General features: G+C 37.8%; 2 protein-coding genes across 4 annotated transcripts in view; one reads left to right on the forward strand and one right to left on the reverse strand.

Annotated features, from left to right (window-relative positions):
* LOC133639505 (lymphoid enhancer-binding factor 1-like) overlaps positions 1–1,625 on the reverse strand; it is a 238,867-nt gene extending 237,242 nt beyond the window's left edge. For all 3 annotated transcript variants that reach the window (XM_062032856.1, XM_062032855.1, XM_062032854.1), the window contains exon 1: positions 1,136–1,625. The gene's annotated coding sequence lies outside the window, so the exon portion shown is untranslated. The remainder of the gene's footprint in view (positions 1–1,135) is intronic.
* LOC133639506 (calcium uniporter regulatory subunit MCUb, mitochondrial-like) lies at positions 1,185–22,821 on the forward strand. Its single transcript, XM_062032857.1, has 8 exons — positions 1,185–1,611; positions 12,195–12,258; positions 12,322–12,489; positions 15,751–15,858; positions 19,834–19,994; positions 20,063–20,266; positions 20,343–20,459; positions 22,588–22,821. Exons 1-8 carry the CDS (start codon positions 1,519–1,521, stop codon positions 22,663–22,665), a joined length of 993 nt encoding a protein of 330 aa, XP_061888841.1. The 5' UTR covers positions 1,185–1,518; the 3' UTR covers positions 22,666–22,821.
* The last annotated feature ends 4,120 nt before the right edge of the window (positions 22,822–26,941 follow it).

Below are 26,941 nucleotides of genomic sequence, written 5' to 3' on the forward strand. Positions count from 1 at the left end.
AATTACATTTTTTTTGGCCGGGGGCCGGGCTGTACTGTATTTTTCGGACTATAAGTCGCAGTTTTTGCGACTTATACTTAGGAGCGATTTATGTGTGAAATTATTAACACATTATCGTAAAATATCAAATAATATTATTTAGCTCATTCACATAAGAGACTAGACGTATAAGATTTCATGGGATTTAGCGATTAGGAGTGACAGATTGTTTGGTAAACGTATAGCATGTTCTATATGTTATAGTTATTTGAATGACTCTTACCATAATATGTTACGTTAACATACCAGTTGGTTATTTATGCCTCATATAACATACACTTATTCAGCCTGTTGTTCACTATTCTTTAGACATTTTAAATTGCCTTTCAAATGTCTATTCTTGGTGTTGGGTTTTATCAAATAAATTTCCCCAAAAACGTGACTTATACTCCAGTGCGACTTATATGTGTCTTTTTCTTTCTTTATTATGCATTTTCGGCCGGTGCAACTTATACTCCGGAGTGATTTATACTCCGAAAAATACGGTATATATGCGCACTAATTGACTGAAAGAGCATGCACTTGGCGCAATGATGTCATGTTATCGATGGAAAAATGCATTTTTAGATCATATGATTTGCCTGAGCGGCTAGGAGACCCCGAGAGTAACAAGTGCTTGTCTCGTTGCCTTTCCATTAAAATAAACTAGTTTTTAGTATAAGTTTGCTGGTTTCAAGAAATGTAATGCCGAGCGCATATCATTATGTCAAGATAACGGCACTAGCATTTACTTTAATTTAAGAATATTTTTCAACATATTGAGCAAAAAGGTCTCATATTTGGGTTTTTTTACCAAGAAAAGTGCACTTGTTATTAGTGAGAATATACTTATTTTAAGGTATTTTTGGGTTCATTGAGGTTAGCTGATTTTACTTGTTTTGGAAAGTCTTGACAAGCCACATTTTCTTGTTCTATTGGCAGATAATTTTGCTTAGTTCAAATAAAATACCCCTTATTTTTGTATATTTTTTTCTTGTTTTTTAACACTGACTTTTTGCAGTGTACTTGGTGGAAACAAGTTTGAGAACCTCTGCTGTAGTGTTGGTAGTTTTAAGGTTGATATGCAAAATGCTAATGACTAAGCAAAAATGCTCACCATTTAACTGTAGACGAGCTAGCTGGCTAGCTAGCTGTTAGCAATTAGCGTCACAAATGACGCGGTGGTTTCAACATTGAAGCTCCCGCACTCACTTTTCTTTTCTCTCGCCTCCCCAGCCGGTGGTTCTGCCCTCTCACACACACTCACACACACAGTAAGACAAAACTAGCAGCTGGAAAGTGCAGCCAGAGGGAGGGGACGTCAGCCAAAGAGGAAACTGGGCTGTGGCTTCTGCTGTCCCGCTGTTGACGTGCCGTCTTCTGGCCTCTCCTTTCCTACACATTGTACTCTTTTTTCGGAGTTTATAGCAACGCACAGCAGGCTGGTTTTCAAGCAGAATGGACTGAAGTAGACTGCTGAATAGGGTTGGCGCTTGAAAAATGGCCTCGACGCGGATAGTCAGCAAAGTTGCTGGAAGACTTTTGGGAAGTCTTCGTGCGACTCGGCCTCGCCCTGCCACATTTCTTCACAAGGTAAATACATTTTCCTTCACTCGTTGCCTCATTCGTCACTACTCCCGCTCCTTTTTTTTTTTTTTTAACTCGGAATGTTTTCGATTCACTCACTTTCTATAAATTTGAATAAATCACGTATTCCTCTTTAAAAACTAAAATGTCACGGAGTTTCTATTTTGAAACTTTAGTTTGCCTAAATGCAATTTTCATCGAAAGTACACTTCCTCGGGACAAAATAACATCAATGTCTGAGATCTTCTTGGTCAGTGTTTTTCAACCTTTTTTGAACCAAGGCACATTTTTTGTCTTGAAAAAATGCGGAGGCAAACCACCAGCAGAAATCATTAAAAATCAAAACTCAGTTGACAGTAAAAAGTCGTTGTCGCAATTGTTGGATATGACTTTAAACAAGTGTTTCAGTTCTTCTCTTGCGCTCCTATTTTGGTGGCTTTTTCTTTTTTGGGGGGTATTTTCCTGTAGCAGTTTCACGTCTTCCTTTGAGCGATATTTCCCGCATCTACTTTGTTTTAGCAATCAAGAATATTTCAGTTGTTTTTATCCTTCTATGTGGGGACATTGTTGATTGTCATGTCATGTTCGGTTGTACTTTGTGGACGCGTCTTTGCTCCACAGTAAGTCTTTGCTGTCGTCCAGCATTCTGTTTTTGTTTACTTTGTAGCCAGTTCAGTTTTAGTTTGGTTCTGCATAGCCTTCCCTAAGCTTCAATGCCTTTTCTTAGGAGCACTCACCTTTTGTTTATTTTTGGTTTAAGCATTAAGATGCCTTTTTACCTGCACCCTGCCTCCCGCTGTTTCCAACATCTACAAAGCAATTAGCTACCTGCTGCCACCTACTGATATGGAAGAGTATTACACGGTTACTCTGCCGAGCTCTAGACAGCACCGACACTCAACAACACATTTGCGGATTATAATTACTGGTTTGCAAAAAATATTTTTAACCCAATTAGGTGAAATTACTTAATCTCCCATGGCACAGTGGTTGAAAAACACTGTTCTAGGGACCGTCTATGAATTGCAGAGATGAAAAAAAACAATCTGACCAAACTGATTAAGAATTGTGTTTGTAATTCGAATCACCTCACAATTGACAATAATAGACACACATTCATTATTACCATTTATTTTGGAAACAGTCTGAAATAAATATTTTTATTCGAATGTTTACCGTCCCTGCACACTCCTAGTAAACCAGTGATATTGGTGGTTGTGTTATTATTGTGCTTTGATAGAGCAGAATATAAAGAAGTGCATCAATAATTCTGTTTTGCCACTGTATCATTATTATATTGGCAGTTTTTTTTCTCTCCATGCACGTCAAACAGAACAACAGATAAATAATTTAAGTCCATTACTAAGGTCTGCGGGGCTTTCGGTAGTCCAAACACGTCCGCCTCGCTGATGTTTATTACTACTGTACATGATGAACTCATCAGTGTGCTCATTCAATTACCTTCCAGTTTAGGGAAGAGAGACCACAATTAAGCTCGATCAATGTGCTTTTAGACTTTAATGATTCGCCTAGGTTTCCCTAGACAAAACACTTTTCCTTGCATTATGCATGCTCCTATACAGGTGGCTAGCATCTTTTGCCAACTCTGCATCACGTCATCAGTCACAGAGGTATCAATCAGCTGGTAAAAGTGTCATCTTTTCATTTATCACTTGGACCATCAATGAGCATCATCTCCTGCGTGAAGCCGTGAAGGACGAATGAGTAATGGCGTCCCGGTTGAAGGATTGTGTGGAAAGACGCAAAGTGTGCATTATGTCAAGATTCTCTCCAGATTTATCAAAGCTCAGCCAATATGTTCCGGGACATTGGTTCACCTCTCAAGTTGTTTATAATGACTTCTTCCCCCAATTGGCAATAAATGAAATGAAAAACAATCACTTCGATTCTCCCCGTTTTTTTTTTATTGCAGTAATGGTCATAAAATCTGTAAGCGGCGGCAGTCAGTTGTTAGGACTTGTGAATGTGAAACGATTGCTATATGCTCCACGGGTGATGCAACGTCTGCTGGAGAAAGATGCAGAGAAGCTGCAGGCGCCTTTGATTGGATGGCGGTACGTGTTTGCGCTGTTAAATCGTCCCGTCTAGCTTACTTTGTGTGTTTTATCAGGCAAGCAAGTGCCCCCCCCCCCCATCCGTTTCCTGTTAGTTGACCGTGCAGTGATTCACACAGTAGAATACAGAGAGAATATGCCTAGGTGTGATATTTCATTTAATAACTAAATTAACTAACCATAAAAAGATGGAGAGCATAAAGCTAATCATCTACAGCAGACCTGGGCAAAATACGGCCCGCGGGCCACATGCGGCCCCTTAAGATTTTCATTTTTGTAGACCTCTAACATCAAAACTGTCGCCGCCATTATGTGCAGTGCTGTTTTTAAATGACCATAAGTCTTGAACTATAGAAAGTAGGGGTGTAACGGTACACAAACATTTCTGTTCGGTACGTACCTCGGTTTAGAGGTCACGGTTCGGTTCATTTTCGGTACAGTAAGAAAACAACAAAATATACATTTTTGGGTTATTTATTTACCAAATTTGTAAAATCTTCCACCAAAAATATTTTTCTTAGTGTAATATTTGATGTGAAGTAATGGGAACCTTGGATAGGTCAATAATTCATAATAACATTGATTTTGATTCAATATTATGTTTTGAGCAATGACAGTTTGAAAGAAAAAAAAACAGCTTTGTTTTATTAGTCAACATTGCAACTTTTTCTAAATGACATTTAACCTTTAAGCTTTTTTATTTCACTTTTATTAAGTTTTTGTTTACTTGAATAGTATTTTTAGACTGTGCCGTGGGCCTTTAAAACATTAGCTGTGGGCCGCAAATGGCCTCCGGGGCACACTTTTGACACCCCTGTTATAGATAATAAAAAATTAAAAGTGATAAATCTATGGATAAAAAGCAGAGCCTGGCGACGCATGCGCGTTTATCATAACTCTCTCTCTCTCTGTCTCTGCCCCTCCCTCACCAATGCTGCTGTTTGTTTTGTTTTTAACCCCTTCTTAACCCTGAACGTACATTGAAAATACACGCAACCCTAACTCAAAATGCCGGACATTTGAGGCATTTAAGAAACTCCGCCCTGACCGCTCCGCAAAAGAGGACATGTCCGGTGAAAAGAGGACGTATGGTCAGTCTATCCTAGCCCGTTAGCTGCTAGCATGCCGTGTGTTGTACCTCGGTGTGCATTGTTTACACAACGTACGTTACGCTACTTAATATGTCCGTGTGGAAACTCCTTCGGTACACCTCCGAACCGAACCGAAACCCCCTTACCGAAACGGTTCAATACAAATACACGTACCGTTACACCCCTAATAGAAAGTATTTCAATGAGTGTGAATGTTGTCTGTCTATATATGTTCGCCCTGTGATGAGGTGGCGACTTGTCCAGGGTGTACACCGCCTTCCGCCCGATTGGAGCGAGATAGGCTCCAGCACCCCCAAACGGGACAAGTGGTAGAAAATGGATGGATGGATAGCGCTTTTCTCTAGTGACTCAAAGCGCTTTACATAGTGAAACCCAATATCTAAGTTACATTTAAACCAGTGTGGGTGGCACTGGGAGCAGGTGGGTAAAGTGTCTTGCCCAAGGACACAACGGCAATGACTAGGATGGCGGAAGCGGGGATCGAACCTGGAACCCTTAAGTTGCTGGCACGGCTGCTCTACCAAACGAGCTATACCGCCCAACAGGTTTTTTGGGTGTTATACAAGTTATTACCGTATTTTACGGACTATAAGTCGCTCCGGAGTATAAGTCGCACCGGCCGAAAATGCATAATAAAGAAGGAAAAAAACATATATAAGTCGCATTTTTTTGGGAAATTTATTTGATAAAAGCCAACAGCAAGAATAGACATTTGAAAGGCAATTTAAAATGTCTAAAGAATAGTGAACAACAGGCTGAATAAGTGTACGTTATATGAGGCATAAATAACCAACTGCTATGTTAACGTAACATATTATGGTAAGAGTCATTCAAATAACTATAACATATAGAACATGCTTAGAACCTTTATTTAACCAGATAAGAAAACCCATTGAGATCAAGATCTCTTTCACAAGGGTGACCTGGCCAAGAGGTCAACAGCACATGTCACAGAGCAGTTTCAAAATAAATACATTAAGACATACATTTTAAAATACATAAGAGAACTGTAAAACAACAGAGATTTACATCATACGTTTACCAAACAATCTGTCACTCCTAATGGCTAAATCCCATGAAATCTTATACGTCTAGTCTCTTACGTCAATGACATCAATAATATTATTGGATATTTTACGCTAATGTGTTCATCATTTCACACATAAGTCGCTCCTGCGTATAAGTCACACTCCCTGCCAAACTATGAAAAAAAACTGCGACTTATAGTCCCAAAAATACGGTACCCAGGGGGTACGGTTTTCCATCTACTGTAATATAATGTAGATTTTGCATTTTAAAAAATGGTGACTGGAATTTTAATGTGAAATATACAGATTTTTTTTTTACAGTGTACATTGAAAAACATTTTTCATAATAAAATGAATAGGCAAATTAGTAAATTATTCACTGTTAAAAGCAGCCCTCTGATGGCATCCATAACTGGGATGTGGCCCTATAATAATAATAATGGCTTAGATTTTATATCGCGCTTTTCTATTGTTAGATACTCAAAGCGCTCACAGGGAAGTGGGAAGCCATCATTCATTTACACCTGGTGGTGGTAAGCTACATTTGTAGCCACAGCTGCCCTGGGGTAGACTGACGGAAGCGAGGCTGCCAGTTTGTACTTACGGCCCCTCCGACCACCACCTATCATTCATTCACCAGTGTGCGCGGCACAGGGGGCAAGGGTGAAGTGTCCTGCCCAAGGACACAACGGCAGCGATTTGGATGTCAAGAGGCGGGGAGCGAACCTGCAACCCTCAAGTTGCTGGCACAGCCGCTCTACCCACTACGCCATGCCGCCCCTCAATGACATCCATGCTCAGTGGCCTTGTGGTTAGAGTGTCCGCCCTGAGATCGGTAGGTCGTGAGTTCAAACCCCGGCCGAGTCATACCAAAGACTATAAAAATGGGACCTATTACCTCCCTGCTTGGCACTCAGCATCAAGGGTTGGAATTGGGGGTTAAATCACCAAAAATGATTCCCAGGCGCGGCCACCGCTGCTGCTCACTGCTCCCCTCACTGCCCAGGGGGTGGAACAAGGGGTTGGGTCAAATGCAGAGGACAAATTTCACCACACCTAGTGTGTGTGTGACAATCATTGGTACTTTAACTTTAACTTAATGAAGCAAACCACAGTCTGCACTACCAACGTTACCCTCGTGTGCACTTTTTAAATCAACACTGCTTTCCCACCTGCTCTCAGTCATCACTTTACAGTGTTTCCCATAAACTGCCAAGATACCTGTGGCGGTGGGGGCGTGGTCACCATGACATCATCGAGTAATTTGCATAATTTACTACAATGATTTGATTTTCTCTAAAAAGGCTCAAAAAATGTATACTTACTAATTAATAATAACAGTTTTGTTTTAAACGTCCATCCATCCATTTTACAATATAATTACAACACTTTATGTACATATTTATATACAGATTTGAACAATAAGTTATTCACTGAAATATATTTATTAATTGTGGTTCTTACAAAAAATATATCTTATAAAATATAAAACTAAAATGTCTCTTAAAGCTCTGCCCCTTTAATTAGTGCATACTAAATAATTTAACTTTAGCCTACTACTACGAGCATATTATTTACCAGCAACATAAAGTGAAACAGAGGCAGAGGTGTCCTGCCACAGTCAGTAACAAATAAACAGTAGTGGTGGTAGATAGACACAGAGCTTCATCAAACATCTGATCCACTGAACAAAGAGCTCCAAAAATCTTGAACTTTAGACTGCCATCAGTTTTACTCCCTACACTTAACCATGTGTTTCCTACTGCCTGCAGACTTTGCACCCTTTGTTATATACACATGTTGTGTTTCTAATAAAGTCAAATACAAATAAGGCAACAAGAGAAGTATCCTACACTTCTCTTTTTTAAAGTAAATCTGAACAGCCTATATGGGAATCTACATCAACTATATGATTTGCCTGAGAAGCTGCAGAGGACAAAAAAAATAATATATATATATATATATATATATATATATATATATATATATATATTTTATTTTTTTTTTTTTATTTAAATTTTTAATTTGTTTTATTTGTGGCGGACGTAATTCTTTCGTGGCGGGCAGCCACAAATAAATGAATGTGTGGGAAACCCTGCTTTATATCGTCCCAAACAGTCAGCTGATGTCACTGAAGCATTCACGGCATGCCATCAAGGCCGGGCCGAGCAGGAAAAAAAAGTGCCTTCTGGCTGCTTTGCACTGAATGAAGTGCGACCTCAGCTTCCTGCCTGAGCGATGATCATGGTTAGTGCTGTGACACCTTCTCCCTGCAGCTGCACTACAACATGATGAATCCAGTCGCTAGCCAGGCACAGTCTGACGTAGAGAACTACAGTAGGTGCTCATTACACGGCTGCTACCTCACATTGTTGGCCGTAAGCGGGAAGGAGGGCGTGGAGAAAGAAGTGGAATGGAAGGCTAACGCACTATGAGAGAAAATTCAATTACTCCCAGCTGTCATTGTGATGAAGTGCAGTCAGTGAAGCATTCGTCTTTGTTCTCCACCGTGTTTTAGGGGAACACTAGGATTGACAGTGGTAAAACTGGGCAAGTGCACTGCAAAATAACACACTTTCAATGCCACTTTTTGAATCATGCAGTGTATGCCATTTTAGTTACCGTATTTTTCGGACTATAAGGCGCACTTAAAAATCCTTTCATTTTCTCAAAACTCGACAGTGCGCCTTCTAACACAGTGCGCCTACACTGCAAAAAGTGAAATCTAAGTAAGATGAAATATCTCAAATAAGGCGGATATTTGCTTATTTTCTGTCTGATAAGATCATTCTTCTCACTAAGCAGATTTTATGTTAGAGTGTTTTACTTGTTTTAAGTGTTTTGCTCCTAAATGATGTCAGTAAGATATTACAGCTTGTTGCTGAGATTTGACGAGCTATATTGAGTAAAACATGCTTGAAACTAGAATATCTATAATCATTTTTACTAATTGATTTTTATCTAGTCTGCACTTTGTCTGTGTTATTATTATTGTTGGCTTTTATCTATTATTACTATTATCATTATTATCGACTCATTCTATTTTTTATTTTCCTATTTTAATGATGTTGGATCTGTGTTGTTGTTGTTGGGGACAAGTGTTGTAAATGAGCTTTGGCTACAAACACTATGATGACTGTTTCAGATGTCTATGCTTTTGTATCTGTCCCTATTTCAAATAAACCTCTATAATAATAATAATCAACTGTTGCAAAGCTGTGTCATCAACACTCACAAGTATAAAACTGCTTTTTCAAAGTCATCATTTCTTATTTCAAGCATGTAAAAAATAAAATCATGACTTTGACACAATTGTGTCTCATAATTAAAACAGATGACAGCCAAATGGACTTTGCTGTTTTATTTTCAATGAAACAAGAGAAAATACGTATAGGACAGTTGTTATTAGTGAGAACATTCTTATTTTAAGGTATTTTTGGGTTCATTGAGGTTAGCTAATTTGACTTGTTTTGGAAAGTCTTGACAAGCCAAATGTTCTTGTTCTATTGGCAGATAATTTAGCTTAGTTCAAGTAAAATACCCCTCATTTGTGTATTTTTTTCCTTGTTTTTGAACACTGACATTTTGCAGTGTAGTGTGTGAATGTGGTCTGTCTATCTGTGTTGGCCCTGCGATGAGGTGGCGACTTGTCCAGGGTGTACCCCGCCTACCGCCCGAATGCAGCTGAGATAGGCTCCAGCACCCCCCGCGACCCCAAAAGGGACAAGCGGTAGAAAAATGGATGGATGGAACCTCCGAGGACGAAGCTACGAACAATGGGAGACCGGGCTTTCTGCTCCGCCGCTCCCAGTCTGTGGAACGCTCTCCCTGACCACCTGAGGACACCACAGACTGTGAATGCTTTTTTTAAAAAAAGGCCTAAAAACCCTTCTTTTTAAAAAAGCCTTTTTTTAGATATATGCATGCTAGTTTTAGCTAGTTAGCTGTTCTAGTTTTTATTTGTATTTATTTTTTATTAGCTTTTTATTTTTATTTTTTTTAATACACTGTAGCACTTTGAGGTTGTTTAGTCAATGTAAAGTGCTTTTTACAAATACAATCTATTATTATTATTATTATTATTATTATGGATCTCAAATATTGTTTCAGCCTGGCCGCTCTGGTCTTTTGTGGCCACTTGGGGGCAGTACTAACAAATGAATGAGCACAGCTCTTACTGCAAGCCTAATAGTGTGCAAGTGGAACATCTTCACCCCTGTAGGAAATCATGCATGTAGCAGTAGTCTGTACCAGGGTCAAACTGTGCCCAAAACTAATGACAATAAGGTAATAACAATGAATATGAAGATGACATACATAGCAACATGCAGAGTCTGGTGAACCTCTAACATCTCCTGTTGTGTCACTTTCCCATGGGTTGCCTCTATGCAGCTTTTAATAACATATTGATTGAACGGGCTCCTAAGCAGGAGGACAAAACGGACAAGGGGGGAGAAAAAGGGGGGGGGGGTTTGCTGTCACAACCTCAGGCGTTTAGTGTGGAATGATGCATTCAAGCGAGACTCCCACCATAAAATAAAAGTCCCTAACCCGGGGTTAAAAGAAAAGTGTGCAGCCGGTTTGTGCCCAAGAGATGTTGGCAGCAAAATCTTTAAGTGTCAGGGACTAATTAGATTTATTGGATCGTAGTTGCCAGTGAATCCATTTGCTTTACTCATGACTGTGCAGAAAATGTATTCATTTGCTGGCATTTTTTACTCAGCAAAATAACACGCAGGCTAATATTAATCATAACAGTCATCTGAGTTGACTGACGCTCTTGGCATTCTCTCCGCGAGCTTCAAGGCAAGCACACCCGTGAAGTAAAAACCATTTCAGGTGACTACCTCTTGAAGCTCATGGAGAGAATGCCAAGAGTGTGCAAAGCAGTAATCAGAACAAAGCGTGGCTATTTTGAAGAAACTACAATATAAAACATGTTTTCAGTCATTTCACCTTTTTTTGTTAAGTACATAACTCCACATGTGTTCATTCATAGTTTTGATGTGACGATCTACAATGTCAGGGTTTCCCACACATTCATTTATTTGTGGCGGCCTGCCACGAAAGAATTACGTCCGCCACAAATTTAAAGAAATAAATAAATAAAAAATTTTTTAAAAATTATTATTATTATTTTTTTTTTTGTCCTCTCCAGCTTCTCAGGAAAATCATATAGTTGATGTAGATGCCCATATCGGCTGTTCACATTTACTTTACAAAAGAGAAGTGTAGGATACTTCTCTTGTTGCCTTATTTGTATTTGACTTTATTAAATGTATTTATATTAGAAACACAACATGTGTATACAACAAAGGGTGCAAAGTCTGCAGGCAGTAGGAAACACATGGTTAAGTGTAGGGAGTAAAACTGATGGCAGTCTAAAGTTCAAGATTTTTGGAGCTCTTTGTTCAGTGGATCAGATGTTTGATGAAGCTCTGTGTCTATCTACCACCACTACTGTTTATTTGTTACTGACTGTGGCAGGACACCTCTGCCTCTGTTTCACTTTATGTTGCTGGTAAATAATATGCTTGTAGTAGTAGGCTAAAGTTAAATTATTTAGTATGCACTAATTAAAGGGGCAGAGCTTTAAGAGACATTTTAGCTTTTATATTTTATAAGATATATTTTTTGTAAGAACCACAATTAATAAATATATTTCAGTGAATAACTTATTGTTCAAATCTGTATTAAATATGTACATAAAGTGTTGTAATTATATTGTAAAATGGATGGATGGACGTTTAAAACAAAACTGTTATTATTAATTAGTAAGTATACATTTTTTGAGCCTTTTTAGAGAAAATCATATCATTGTAGTAAATTATGCAAATTACTCGATGTCATGTGACCACGCCCATAGCCACGCCCCCACCGCCACAGGTATCTTGGCAGTTTATGGGAAACACTGAATGTAAATAGTCATGAAAATAAAGAAAACACATTGAATGAGAAGGTATGTCCAATCTTTTGGCCTGTAGTGTATATCACGATACAGATTTCCGGCCATATGGCCCATCCCTAATCTCTGTGTAAAAGAGGCTTCTCAGTGGGCAGAAAAGTGCTGCTGTGTAAAAAAAGGCACAGTTGAATAAATGCCAATTTTACGGTTATGGGTCTGATGCTGCATTTGTGGAGGACCTCTGAGTAAAAGCTGACTAGAAAGTGGAGCTGTCCCCTTAGGGTGCAATAAATGCTGCACCTTTAAACACAATTTGCACGTTAGTCAGCAGAATGTGCACTAAAAAGGTTGGATTGTACAGCATTAAATGCAGCGACTGTAAGAATGTTGTCTTTGCTTTGTTTACATTGCCGCTCAAACTATTAGTCAGAGGAGTGTCCTCATTTTATGGACTTTCTTGTCTTTCCAGGTTCCACCGCCTCTGCTGGGAACTTGTCCAGCTCTTTTCTGCAGCACAAGCCCGCCTCCTAGTGGTAATATGACCTTACTGCACTCACACGACAATGAGACACTGACCTCCCTCTTCTTATTCACAGACGTGTCCCTCAAGTACAAATATGGCCGCCTGGCCCTGGAGGTGCCGCTGACCTGCAGGCCGGAGACGTGTCTGTTCTTCCTGCAGCCCATGCTCATGACCGTGGGCGACCTCATCGGCGAGCTGCAGAGGGAGGACCCCGGCGCCACCGCCTCCGTGCTGTCCAAAGGTAGCGCTGCATTCCTCACATGTCGTCAAACCGCTTCTGTGGGAGCGTGTCCAAAAAGGAAGTTAGTTGTCGGCCATCACACAAATACTCGCCTCACTTCCGTGCAAGTTTGAATTCCAAACAGGTTTTTCCCGGACAGGAAATAATGCTGCAAGCTTCATCGACTTTCCAAGGAACATTTGAAGTAACACTGGAATGAAAAAGAAGTTAACTGCTGTTAAACCGGAATTCTACAAACATTAAATGCCTTCCGCTTTAACGAAGAACCTGTTCTAACCTTTCTTAGCTGCCGTACAAGAGTAAAAAGAAGCTAACCGCTGCCAAGCAACTAATTGTGTACTCAACCTTGATCATCACCGCTGTGCCTGGAAGGGAGGTCTCGTCACATGTTATTTTATTATTATTATTATTGTCAACTATCAGCCATTATGTGCTACACTGCAAAAACTGCAATCTAAGTAAGATGAAATATGTCAAATAAGGGTGATAGTTGCTTATTTTCTGTCTGATAAGATCATTCTTCTCACTAAGCAGATTTGATGTTAGAGTGTTTTACTTGTTTGAAGTGTTTTGCTCCTAAATGATGTCAGTAAGATATTACAGCTTGTTGCTGAGATTTGATGAGCTATATTGAGTAAAACATGCTTGAAACTAGAATATCAACTGTTGTGTCATCAACACTCACAAGTAGAAAACTACTTTTTTAAAGTCATCATTTCTTATTTCAAGCATGAAATAACAAATCATGATGCCGAGCGCATATCATTATGTCAAGATAATGGCACTAGCATTTACTTCATTTAAGAATATTTTTCAACATATTGCGCAAAAAGGTCTTTTTTTTTTCTAGCAAGAAAAGTGCACTTGTTATTAGTGAGAATATACTTATTTTAAGCTATTTTTGGGTTCATTGAGGTTAGCTAATTTTACTTGTTTTGGAAAGTCTTGACAAGCCACATTTTCTTGTTCTATTGGCAGATAATTTTGCTTAGTTCAAATAAAATACCCCTCATTTTTGTATATTTTTTTTCTTGTTTTTGCACAATGACTTTTTGCATTGTGTGTACTCAACCTTGATCATCACCGCTGTGCCTGGAAGGGAGGTCTCGTCCCATGTTATTTTATTATTATTATTATTATTGTCAACCATCAGCCATTATGTGCTAAGCGGCCTCGATATGGACAAAAAAGCTATTGTGTGCAACCAAACAAAAAATGGTTTTAAGAACATAAATAATGGATTTTAAATTAAAAAAATATTTGCAAACATGATTTAAAGTTAAAGTAGCAATGATTGTCACACACACACTAGGTGTGGCGAAATTATTCTCTGCATTGGACCCATCACCCTTGATCACCCCCTGCACTGCAAAAACTGAAATGTAAGTAAGATTGAATACCTCAAAAAAGGGTGATATTTGCTTATTTTCTGTCTAAGATAATTCTTCTCACTAAGCAGATTTTATGTTAGAGTGTTTTATTTGTTTTAAGTGTTTTGCTCCTAAATGATCTCAGTAATACAGCTTGTAGAAAATAGGTACTCATATAGTAGTACAGTTGGCACAGTACAGTAAACTGACAGTTAATATTTAAACATTTAACATGTGACATTTCTAACTATTTTGTACAGAAATAGTTCATGCACATTCAGATGAATTCTTCAAAATTACAATAAAAAAATGTTTGGCCGGGGTCCGGGCTGTATATATGCGCACTAATTGACTGAAAGAGCACGCACTTGACGCGATGATGTCATGTTATCCATGGAAAAATGCATTTTTAGACCATCAAATAAATTTCCCCAAAAACGTGACTTATACTCCAGTGCGACTTGACTTATATGTGTCTTTTTCTTTCTTTATTATGCATTTTCGGCCGGTGCAACTTATACTCCGGAGCGATTTATACTCCGAAAAATACGGTATATATGCGCACTAATTGACTGAAAGAGCATGCACTTGGCGCAATGATGTCATGTTATCCATGGAAAAATGCATTTTTAGACCATATGATTTGCCTGAGCGGCTAGGAGACCCCGAGAGTAACAAGCGCTTGCTTTGTTGCCTTTCCATTAAGAACAATAAATTAGTTTTTAGTATAAGTTTGCTGGTTTCAAGAAATGTAATGCCGAGCGCATATCATTATGTCAAGATAATGGCACTAGCATTTACTTCATTGTGATTTAGGGCTATATAAATAAACATTGATTGATTGATTGCTTGATTGATTTAAGAATATTTTTCAACATATTGCGCAAAAAGGTCTTTTTTTTCTTACCAAGAAAAGTGCACTTGTTATTAGTGAGAATATACTTATTTTAAGCTATTTTTGGGTTCATTGAGGTTAGCTGATTTTACTTGTTTTGGAAAGTCTTGACAAGCCACATTTTCTTGTTCTATTGGCAGATAATTTTGCTTAGTTCAAATAAAATACCCCTCATTTTTGTATTTTTTTTTCTTGTTTTAGACCACTGACTTTTTGCAGCGTGGGAGGTAAGGGGAGCAGTGAGCAGCAGCGGTGGCCGCGCCCTTTTGTAACCCAAAATACATTTGCAACAAATGAATGTTTAAAAAAAAATGTTTTTTTGCAAATATTTTCTGGTTGATGCGTAAAAAGACACATTTCTCTACACACAAATGTTTTTTTTTTTTTATTGGTAACTTCTTGATTACAAATATTTTTTTCATTACGACCAAACATGAATCTTGTGGGCGGGGCTTCATCTGAACAATGTTAGAAGCCTTTTTATTGGTCACTATAGCCAACACCTAATCGATAAAAAGGCTCCTACATATTGTTTGGATTTAGCCCCGCCCACAAGATTCAAGTTGAGTTGTAAACAAAATTACAACCAAAGTTCCGTGCGGCCCCTGAGCTAAAATGAGTTTGACACCCCTGCTGCAGGTGCTAACTGAGCCAGATTTGATGACCTGTGACTTAGTGACTTTTCACAATCTCAGGGTGTTTCAACACAAAGCTCCCACCGTACTGTTGTGTCATTGTTTGGTTGTTACTTGGAGTTAGTCATTGGATGACTCTTGTCTACTCATCATCTCCACCAAGAGGTTACGACCTTGACGTGATTGTGTAACCACAAGCTTACTGAGTCCCTCTTTCTTGTTCTGTTCTAACTTGCAACAACACGACACTACACTACCGCGTACAGTACAGTACAGTACAGTATAACAATAATACACGTGTTGTTCAACCACTGAAAATGGTGTCTTTAGGATTCCTAATTGTGTTACTTCTTTGCAACAGCTGGTGAACGTGTGGCCTGGAACACGCTGATAGATAGCCTGCTGATAGACAAGGACTTCAAGCTGGTCATCAACAGCACGGTTTACAACGTGCGCTCTCCTGACAAAGGTATTCTACTATTCGCCTTTGCAACAGTCGTCAGATTACAAAGGAAGCAGTCAAACCAGTATTACTTGTCGTGAAAATGGTTTTACACTCTTTCCAACGAATCGCTGCCATTTGCATGTTGGAACGCTCTCAATTCTTTACTGTTTTTTTCCCCCAACTTAAATCTGATGAAAACAAACATTGAACTCCTCAAAACGTGTATCAGCCCATCTCATTTTTGACCCGGTTCCTACGCCAAAGATGACTTATTTGTAGGGGTGTAACGGTACACAAACATTTCTGTTTGGTACATACCTCGGTTTAGAGGTCACGGTTCGGTTCATTTTCGGTACAGTAAGAAAACAACAAAATATAAATGTTTTGGTTATTTATTTACCAAATTGGTAAACAATGGCTTTATCCTTTTAACATTGGGAACACTATAATAATTCTGCCCACGTTAATCAACATTAAACTGCCTCAAGTTGTTGCTCAGATGAAATAAAATGACAAAACTTTTCTTCTACATATAAAAAGTGCAACATTAAACAGTTTCAAGTCAACTCATCATGCTTAATTTATTACAGCATTTGGGAAGCCTGTAGTTGATGTTTATTATGTAATGTTATATTTGTATCAACATGTGATAGCAGGGACCCTGCCATTCAAAACTAGGCTGCTGCATTACTAATGATTCATGGAACTATAGCTGAAAAAATAGTACAATAGCAATAGGAGAGACTATTCATCCCTGAACACCATGGAGTTCATGTAGGCTTAATGATGCACTTACATTATTATATCAACTATCAGAGACAGAAACTCTTCATTTCACATAATGTCCTTTTTTGCTGCTTCAACACAGCTCAATCAACACAGAAAAAGGTCAAGTGAATTAACAGACAGACAGGGCTTTGCTGTCCGTAACACACACACACACAGCGCAAAATGAGCTAACGTTACGCTAAAAGCGAATTAGCCTTCACCTTAAGCCAGGACTGCGAGCGAGCTGAAGCTGCCTTTTATATTTCTAGAAGGTCAACGGGCTCATAGTGATGTTACTAGTAGTTGACTGGGAGGTGTTTATTATCATTTAGGGAGAGTCCGCTGCCTGATGCTTACCTGCTAAACGCTAAGCACGGACTACATGCGCTCTGAATACGCACTGCTGATTGGCTGTTACCGCTCTGTTTGTAACCAATCAGATGGTTGTGTGGGCGGGACAATGCTGGGTGAAGTGTAGGGGACTGACAGAAACAGAGGCAGAAGGAAGCGGCTACTTAATATGTTCGTGTGGAAACTCGTTCGGTACACCTCCGAACCAAACCGAAACCCCCGTACCGAAACGGTTCAATACAAATACACGCACCGTCACACCCCTACTTATTTGAGTAACAGGACTGAGTTTTTAGCATTGAATTAGGAAATACATGACACATACTCACATGGTATTTATGCTAATAGCATGTTGACACTACACATTGCAATGATTAAACCAAATAGATTTTAAAAATAACATAACAAAAATAGTTTAGGTGACAGGACTGTGTTGAGATTGTATCCTCCTAGTGGAAATATACTGGAATATACAGAAACATAAATGAGTGGACTTACTTTTGGCGGGCAGACAATCGGAATGATGCAACTTCCTGTGGACCATGTGACCTTTTCAGAGGGGGCAACATGTTAGGGTAACAGGACTGAGGGACATGACTAGAGTGTAGGGATGTCCGATAATGGCTTTTTGCCGATATTCCGATATTGTCCAACTCTTTAATTACCGATACCGATATCAACCGATATATGCAGTGGTGGAATTACCACATTATTATGCCTAATTTGGACAACCAGGTATGGTGAAGATAAGGTACTTTTTAAAAAAATTAGTAAAATAAGATAAATAAATTAAAAACATTTTCTTGAATAAAAAAGAAAGTAAAACAATATAAAAACAGTTACATAGAAACTACTAATGAATGAAAATGAGTAAAATGAAGTGTTAAAGGTTAGTACTATTAGTGGAGCAGCAGCACGCACAATCATGTGTGCTTACGGACTGTATCCCTTGCAGACTGTATTGATATATATTGATGTATAATGTAGGAAGCAGAATATTAATAACAGAAAGAAACAACCCTTTTGTGTGAATGAGTGTAAATGGGGGAGGGAGGTTTTTTGGCTTGGTGCACTAATTGTAAGTGTATCTTGTGTTTTTTATGTTGATTTAATTTTAAAAAAAAAACCAAACAAACAAACCGATACCGATAATAAAAAAACCCGATACCGATAATTTCCGATATTACATTTTAACGCATATATCGGCCGATAATATCGGCAGGCCGATATTATCGGACATCTCTACTAGAGTGTGAATTTAATACAATTTTATTTATGAAATAAACCAAGTATAGATGGGATAAGTAAGTAATAAAAATGCAATGTAAAAAAAAAAGGACATTCTGAAGCTTTTATATAGTCATATATAATGGTAAAGTAAAATTGTATAAATGCTATTTTTCCAGTTTTAGTTTAAATGATTATTGTCCTATAATTATTACAATTATATTATAATTGTAAATTGTATTAATTAAATAGTGCTGAAAAGAAAATGAATTAATGCCACTTATAAAAAATAAAAATAAAAATTCAGTTTGCAGGCTACGATCTACTTCATGGAGCATAACGTCAGACATTCCTAAAACACATGGGAAAGTAAAAAAATGTTAAATCGTGGCTTACATTGTGACTAGAGCGCCGAATAGAAAGAAAGAAATGTGTTATAGTGGAGTGCAGTATTTGCCAGAAATTGACATCAGACATTACTAATAAACGTATGTGAAAGTGCCATCGTTTGATTCTGGGACAAGGTGAATAATTAATTTGTGACAAGAGTGCCGAAAAGAAAATGACTCTCCTGAAAGTAAAGTTAAAAAGTTGGGGATTGCTGGGGGTTTTTCAGGCTACTTTTTTTGTGGTTCATGGAGAATGATGTGAGGCGTTTTGACTGTACCATATTTAAATCTGGGGCAGGTGAATAATTCCATTGTGACTCGAGCGCCGAAAAGAAAAACAGCTTTTCCTGAAAGTAAAGTTAAAAAGTTCTGGATTGCTGTTTTTTGGTTTGTTTGCTTGTTAGCCGGCTACTTTTTTGGTTTGTGAAGAAATATGTGAAGAGTTTTTACAGCACCATTTTTTCATGTGGAATTATTCTGTTGTGATTTGAGCGGCAAAAAGAAAAACTCTAAAGTCCCAAATCCCATAGAAGTGATGAATGGATGGTCAGCGCCTGAGAGCTGCGGCCTACCATCATGACCTCGCACTCCCTTCCCTCTGTTGATAGATATCTGGAGATGTATGTTGTAATATATACATGTGCCTTGCTATGGAGGTTTTTTCCCACTCCAGACTGGGCCCCCTTAGGAGCCTAGTTTAGATTGTATTTTTTTACCCATCCTTCCCCAGCGTTTTACCTTTTTCCCATCTTTTACGGGGCGCCTTGTGGCGACCCATCAGCATTCCTGTTCTGTAACCCTGTACACTGTTTGTTTTGTCTAATCTTGAACGGGTTTGTGCTGACAACAAAGTTTTGTTGTACTTGTGCAATGACAATAAAGACCTATCTATCTATCTATCTAAAACAAAAATACTGTTCTTTGTTGCCCGGCTGGTTCATAGGCAAGCAAGCTACTTCTTGGTTCATCAAGTATGATATCAGACATTAGTACAAAATAAACAAGACTGCACCAGGGCAGGGGAAGGATTTTGATGTGACTCAAGCGCTGAAAAGATGATGGATTTGTGAAACAAATATTATTGGTTTGTCCAATGGGTTGTTAGTTAGCAAGCTACTTGTCAGGTTGTGGGACAATTACGTCAAACAAGGACTTATCCAATGGGAGCGTACATTTAAAAAAACCATTACGGATTCCATTGTGACTCGAGTGTCGAAAAGAAAATGACTTGCTGAAAGCAAAATACTTCTTGGCAATGTTGCAGTGAACAAGTCGAGCGAGCATGCCCTGCAGCTGGACGACATGAAGCACGTGGTGCACCTTCTGCACACGGCCCTCCACTTGCCTGAACACCACATGCTGAAAGAGCGCCAACTGCTGGAGAGACTGGACAGCCTCAAACAGGAGTTGTCCCCTTTGGAGGAGGTGCACCAGAGTCCAAGTGTACTACTACTAGTGCATATTCTCTCTGAGCTAACACGCTACTTTTGCAGTTGAAGGCTCAGCTGTCCCAAAAGGCCACATTTCAAACAACCCAGACCATTTGGGTGGGTTTGGCCCTGCTGTCGGTGCAGGGAGGGGCTCTGGCCTGGCTCACCTGGTGGGTGTACTCATGGGACGTCATGGAACCCGTCACTTACTTCGTCACCTACGCCACCAGCATGGGAGCGTTCACCTACTTCGTCCTCACCAAGCAGGCGAGAGAAACACCCTCCCCTTTACCTCGCTCTCCGTGTTTGAATTTTCTCCTCAATCTTTTCACTTCTTTTCCAGGATTATGTTTATACAAACGCTGAAGACAGACAATTCCTCAACTACTTCTACAAGGGGGCCGGCAACAAGAAGTTCAACGTGGGGAAGTACAACAAACTTAAAGACGAGCTGGCTGAGGTTTGTTTGTTAGCTCATCGTTTGTGTTGACATGCAGTTGCATTTTAATAGTGCATATCAGCAGGGAGGTGTTTAACCACCCATTAGCCTAAACATTATCATTCTTTGGGGGAATTGGTAAACCGTGTAGTCTGTGCTGGCTTTTTAATGGGAATAAATGCAGGAAAATACTATACCACAATTTGAAATATATATATATATATAGATGGATAGTAATTTATTGATTCCTTCAGGAGAGTTCCCTCATGTGTATATATATGCGTATAAATATATATATATATGCATAAATATATATATATATATATATGCATATATATATATATATATATATATATATATATATATATGTGTATATATATGCGTATAAATATATATATGCATAAATATATATATATATGCATATATATATATATATGTGTATATATATGCGTATAAATATATATATGCACATATATATATATATATATATATGCATATATATATATATATATATATATGTGTATATATATGCGTATAAATATATATATGCATAAATATATATATATATATGCATATATATATATATGTGTATATATATGCGTATAAATATATATATGCACATATATATATATATATGTGTATATATATGCGTATAAATATATATATGCACATATATATATATATGCATATATATATATATATGTGTATATATATGCGTATAAATATATATATGCATATATATATATATGCATATATATATATATGCATATATAAATTTATATGCATATATATGCATATATATGCATATATATATATGCATATACATATATGCGTATATATGCATATATATGCATATGCATATATATAAATATGTATATATATGCATATATATACATATATATGCATATATATACACATATATATACATATATATACATATATATATTTATATATGCATATACATATATGCATATGTATGCATATATATGCATATATATATATGTATATATATATATATATGTGTGTGTGTATATATATATATATATATATATATATATATATATATATATATTTATGTATATATATATATGTGTATATATATATATATACATATATATATATATGTACATATACATATATATGTGTGTATATATATATATATATATATATATATATATATATATATATATGCAGAGAGAGAGATGTATATACACATATATATATAGAGATCTATATATGTATATATATATATATACAAATATACTGTGCTCTAAAGCATACTTGCCAACCTTGAGACCTCCGAATTCGGGAGATTGGGGGTGGGGGGGTGTATATTGCATTTGGTGGTAGCGGGGGGTGTATTTTGTAGCGTCCAGGAAGAGTTAGTGCTGCAAGGGGTTCTGGGTATTTGTTCTGTTGTGTTAAGGTGCGGATGTTCTCCCGAAATGTGTTTGTCATTCTTGTTTGGTGTGGGTTCACAGTGTGGCGCATATTTGTAACAGTGTTAAACTTGTTTATTCGGCCAACCTCAATGTGACCTGGGAGGGACACTGAGATTCGGGAGTCTCCCGGGAAAATCGGGAGGGTTGGCAAGTATGCTCTAAAGTCACAAAAAAACAATATGTTGCCATTTTGCTTTTAGTAGCAGTTAGCTTCTTTTCACTTCTACATGTTTTTTGTACGTATGAACAATAATAGTTCACTTCTTTTGACACATATATGGCTGTAAAGAAGGCTAAAATGTTACTGAAAAATTGCCTGGAAAGATGGCAACAGTTTTAACAGATTGCTTGTGGCAAAAGTTGTTCCAGAAACCCAACAGATTTGAGGATTTTTTTCTAAATTGCATTGCAACTTCTGAAAGCAATATACGTAGTTAACCATTGGATTTAGCAAGCCAGCAATAAACTGCATTTCCTGCAGGCGTCACACATTTATGTGGCCACTTGTTGCTAGGCAGAGTTTATAGGGCTTAGTCATAACCGCCTCACACCAATTTCATAAAGTTCTTCTCGACAAGCCACGCCCACCCTGCGGTTTTTAATGAGAATCGAGACTCACTTGGGAAAAAGAAGATACATGTTTCTATTATATCCCTGGTCTGTAATACATGCAATAGACATCAAAGAGTCATGTGACTGTGTTGCAGGTGGAGGACGATTTAAAACGCTTACGTAATCCAACCCAACTTCAACTGCCAATCGAACAGATCCAGCTGAAGCCTTGACATCATCATCATCATCACCATCACCAACGTTTACACACCAGAGCAAAAACACACCCTTTGTTTATTTTCATAATGATGCCTTTTTAATTAGAAACAACATTTTGTGGGGGAGGGGGACAAAAAGTGGACTATTGGAATAAAAGTCATTTTGCTGAATTGCCTTCTGTCCTGTTATTGTTCAATCTGAAACACATTGTATCGACCGCTTCAGTTCATTTATAAAAAAAAAAATCAAACAAAGGAAGGACAATACACAAATCAACATAAAATTAAAGTAAATTATGAATGAAAAGTTAAAAACGTATACCGTATTTTTCGGACTATAAGTCGCAGTTTTTTGCGACTTATACTCAGGAGCGACTTATGTGTGAAATGATTAACACATTAGCGTAAAATATTATTGATGTCATTGACGTAAGAGACTAGACGTATAAGATTTCATGGGATTTAGCGATTAGGAGTGACAGATTGTTTGGTAAACGTATAGCATGTTCTATATGTTATAGTTATTTGAATGACTCTTACCATAATATGTTACGTTAACATAGCAGTTGGTTATTTATGCCTCATATAACGTACACTTATTCAGCCTGTTGTTCACTATTCTTTAGACATTTTAAATTGCCTTCCAAATGTCTATTCTTGCTGTTGGCTTTTATCAAATACATTCCCCCCAAAAAATGCGACTTATACTCCAGTGTGACTTATATATGTTTTTTCCCTTCTTTATTATGCATTTTCGGCCGGTGCGACTTATACTCCGCAGCGACTTATACTCCGAAAAATTCGCTATTTCCACAAATACAACAATAGACTTTCAATGTTGGCGACTACAAAGCCATATTTTCAATTAAACCAATAATGACGACATCATTTTCCTCAGTCATATCTTTTCATCTTCCTGATTTTTTACTTTGTGTGTTCCATAAACTAACACCTCCTGGTTAAAATACTTCTTTCCATTGTCACTGTTTTAAAACTAGATTTATTAAAGATCTCAGATTATAATGACGTTCTCTTTTTAAAAATCTGTTTTCAATGTAGAAATGTTGCATTTGCTTTATTTATACAGGATGTTTAGGATATTATACTCTACCAGGTCATGAAATTGCAATAACTTTTAGAATATTGGATTTGTGGGGTTCCCTGTATGCATTTCCAGTACTGATTCTTATGCAAAAGGAAGATTGGGTTTAAATATGTTAGCCTGCATTTAACACAATATGGAACAACCAGTGAGTTATACAAAATATTCAATGCTTTTTGACTTAGCAATTCCTTCACTTTGTGTAAAATAGTAATAGTTTTACATGTTTTAACCTTTTTATCATTTATATGTCATTTCCATGACAAATTTGCATCAATCGTAACACCCAAAAACTTGATCTCTTGTGTTCAACTACAAATAATCACACATTTAGTTTTACTAAAATTCAAAGACAATCCATTTACTTTTGATTTTGATACATTTATTTTCCACCACCTCTGTAATATTTTGCCCTGAATAAAATAAGGTTGTGTCATCCCCAAATAATACACTATCAGTTTTGGAAACCATTGTGATATCATTGGCGTACATGAGAAACAGTATAGGTGCAAGGACCGATCCTTGTGGTACTCCACAACTAATACTAAAAAGGAGTCATATGTAATAATTTCATGTCAAGTCATCATTAAATGGCCCGGATATGTCAAAAGGTATTAATAAATCATGTTATTTTCTCTTTGAATACCTCTATAACTTTTAACAGTAGTTCAGCCGGGAGATGCTCACTTCCAAATTAGATTCACAGCCCCGAAATCTTGTTATTGTTTTCATTTCGATGTCCCACCCGCTAACGTTTGACCAATTAGAAAGTCCGTGAGTGTGTTACATCTAGGTTGCCAGTTACGCACCGCCATCTTTGTGTAGCTACTGCCACTGGTAAAGTTACTAAACATGTCAGACCTTAGTAGGCGTTTGTTACGATTCTCAATTTATTCATGACAGAGCCAGGAATAAAATCTGGCAACCTCAGTCAGGGAGAGAGGGAGGGGACTACAGGATTTTGACCGTAATTGCATTACCATTTCTGGCCACATTATTGCATATGGCTCCTTTAAGTAAGGCAGACGTCCTACTGTTAACTTCCACAGACTGTTTTCTATCTTTGTTGTTGTCTGACAAGTCAGGCTCAGGGTGGCTCGGTTCTTCCTGAGTCATAGATCGTGTGACGATGTTACATCACGTCCACACAAGTACAAAAGTTGAAGAAGTAAAAAAAAACTCCCTGAGGTACTTTCAACACTGGTCTCAGTTTGTTTTGAAATTTAACATTTGTGCGCTGACACAACATACACAAAAAAAAACAGGAATTCCCTTTTTGTCGTAGACAGACAGCATGTCGATGTAATCGCTGAGTAGTAAATTGTGGTCCCAAGTAAACAAAACAACATGTATATATTTTAGGGGGGTAACGGTACACAAAAATTTGGGTTCGGTACGTACCTCGGTTTAGAGGTCACGGTTCGCTTCATTTTCGGTCCAGTAAGAAAACAACAAAATATACATTTTTGGGTTAGTTATTTACCAAATTTGCAAAATCTTCCACCAAAAATATTTTTCTTAGTGTAATATTTGATGTGAAGTAATGGGAACCTTGGATAGGTCAATAATTCATAATAACATTGATTTTGATTCAATATTATGTTTTGAGCAATGACAGTTTGAAAGAAAAAAAAACAGCTTTGTTTTATTGCAACTTTTTCTAAATGACATTTAACCTTTAAGCTTTTTTATTTCACTTTTGTTATGTTTTTATTTATTTGAATAGTATTTTTAGAATGAGCCTTTAAAACATTAGCTGTGGGCCGCAAATGGCCTCCGGGGCACACTTTTGACACCCCTGCTATAGATAATAAAAAATTAAATGTGATAAATCTATGGATAAAAAGCAGAGCCTGGTGTTTATCATAACTCTCTCTCTCTCTGTCTCTGCCCCTCCCTCACCAATGCTGCTGTTTGTTTTGTTTTTAACCCCTTCTTAACCCTGAACGTACATTGAAAATACACGCAACCCTAACTGAAAATGCCGGACATTTGAGGCATTTAAGAAACTCCGCCCTGACAGCTCCGCAAAAGAGGACATGTCCGGTGAAAAGAGGACGTATGGTCAGTCTATCCTAGCCCGTTAGCTGCTAGCATGCCGTGTGTTGTGCCTCGGTGTGCATTGTTTACACAACGTGCGTTACGCTACTTAATATGTCCGTGTGGAAACTCCTTCGGTACACCTCCGAACCCAACCGGAACCCCCGTACCGAAAAATACATGTACCGTAACACCCCTAATATATATTTATATATCCTAATGACAACTAGCGTATTTTAGAGTGGACAACTGTTTTCGGTCTTTTGTTAAAAGAATAAAAAAGAAAAAGAGATGCAACATGCCAATGTCCACTGTGGAGGACGCTGGTTCTCAGGAGGATATCTAGTTTAGAAGACGGCGTCTTGTTCTGTTGGTAGACTATTGAAGAAACAATCGCATTGTCGTAAAAACTCCAATTAAAACTTCTATTTAATCCAGTCCAACACACAAGTCTCTAATTAGCAGGGAGCAGCAGCATGTGAAGTAGCATCCAGGAGCTTCATCCACCTCTGCATGCGCTACATCAGACCTGGGTAAATGAAGGCCCGGGGGCCACATGCGGCCCGTTGAGCTTTTCAATCTGGCCTGCCTGATATTCCCAAATCATTTATTTAGATGTTTAAGATGTAAAGTGTAGCTGCCATTATGATGTGAAGTCATCTTTTATAATGACCGCAAGTCTTCAACTATACTAAGTCTTTACATGCTTGGAATCTGCACTTTTACATGATATACTAGTTACTATGGTCATCTAATGAGTTACTATGGCCATGTAATTAGTTACTATGGTCATCTAATTAGTTACTATGGTCATCTAACTAGTTACTATGGTCATCTAGTTACTATGGTCATCTAATTAGTTACTATGGTCATGTAATTAGTTACTATGGTCATGTAATGAGTTACTATGGTCATGTAAGTCACAGCAGCTCAGATGAGGCACCAAGCAGTGTGGGTGGGGAGCGTTTCCACAGAGTGTTTCCAGAGGCTGAAATGTGGGTGTCAGGGACAGACGCGGAAGGAGATTTTTACAAGAAAGTTCTAAATCTTAGTGATATATCAGATTGTAGGTGGGTTTATTTTTTACCCTTCGCATTCATATTTCGCTGTGGTTGTTGCATTTTTGTTGTGTTTGGCTTGATTGTAAAA

The sequence above is a fragment of the Entelurus aequoreus genome, linkage group LG22 (genome assembly GCF_033978785.1).
Source record: "Entelurus aequoreus isolate RoL-2023_Sb linkage group LG22, RoL_Eaeq_v1.1, whole genome shotgun sequence".
Lineage (NCBI taxonomy): Eukaryota > Metazoa > Chordata > Actinopteri > Syngnathiformes > Syngnathidae > Entelurus > Entelurus aequoreus.

Coding starts and splice junctions, on each gene's coding strand:
- LOC133639506 (XM_062032857.1), top strand. CDS start 1,519: ATGGCCTCGACGCGGATAGTCAGCAAAGTTGCTGGAAGACTTTTGGGA. Junction 12,259..12,321: donor CACAAGCCCGCCTCCTAGTG/GTAATATGACCT, acceptor TCTTATTCACAG/ACGTGTCCCTCAAGTACAAA. Junction 12,490..15,750: donor CGCCTCCGTGCTGTCCAAAG/GTAGCGCTGCAT, acceptor TCTTTGCAACAG/CTGGTGAACGTGTGGCCTGG.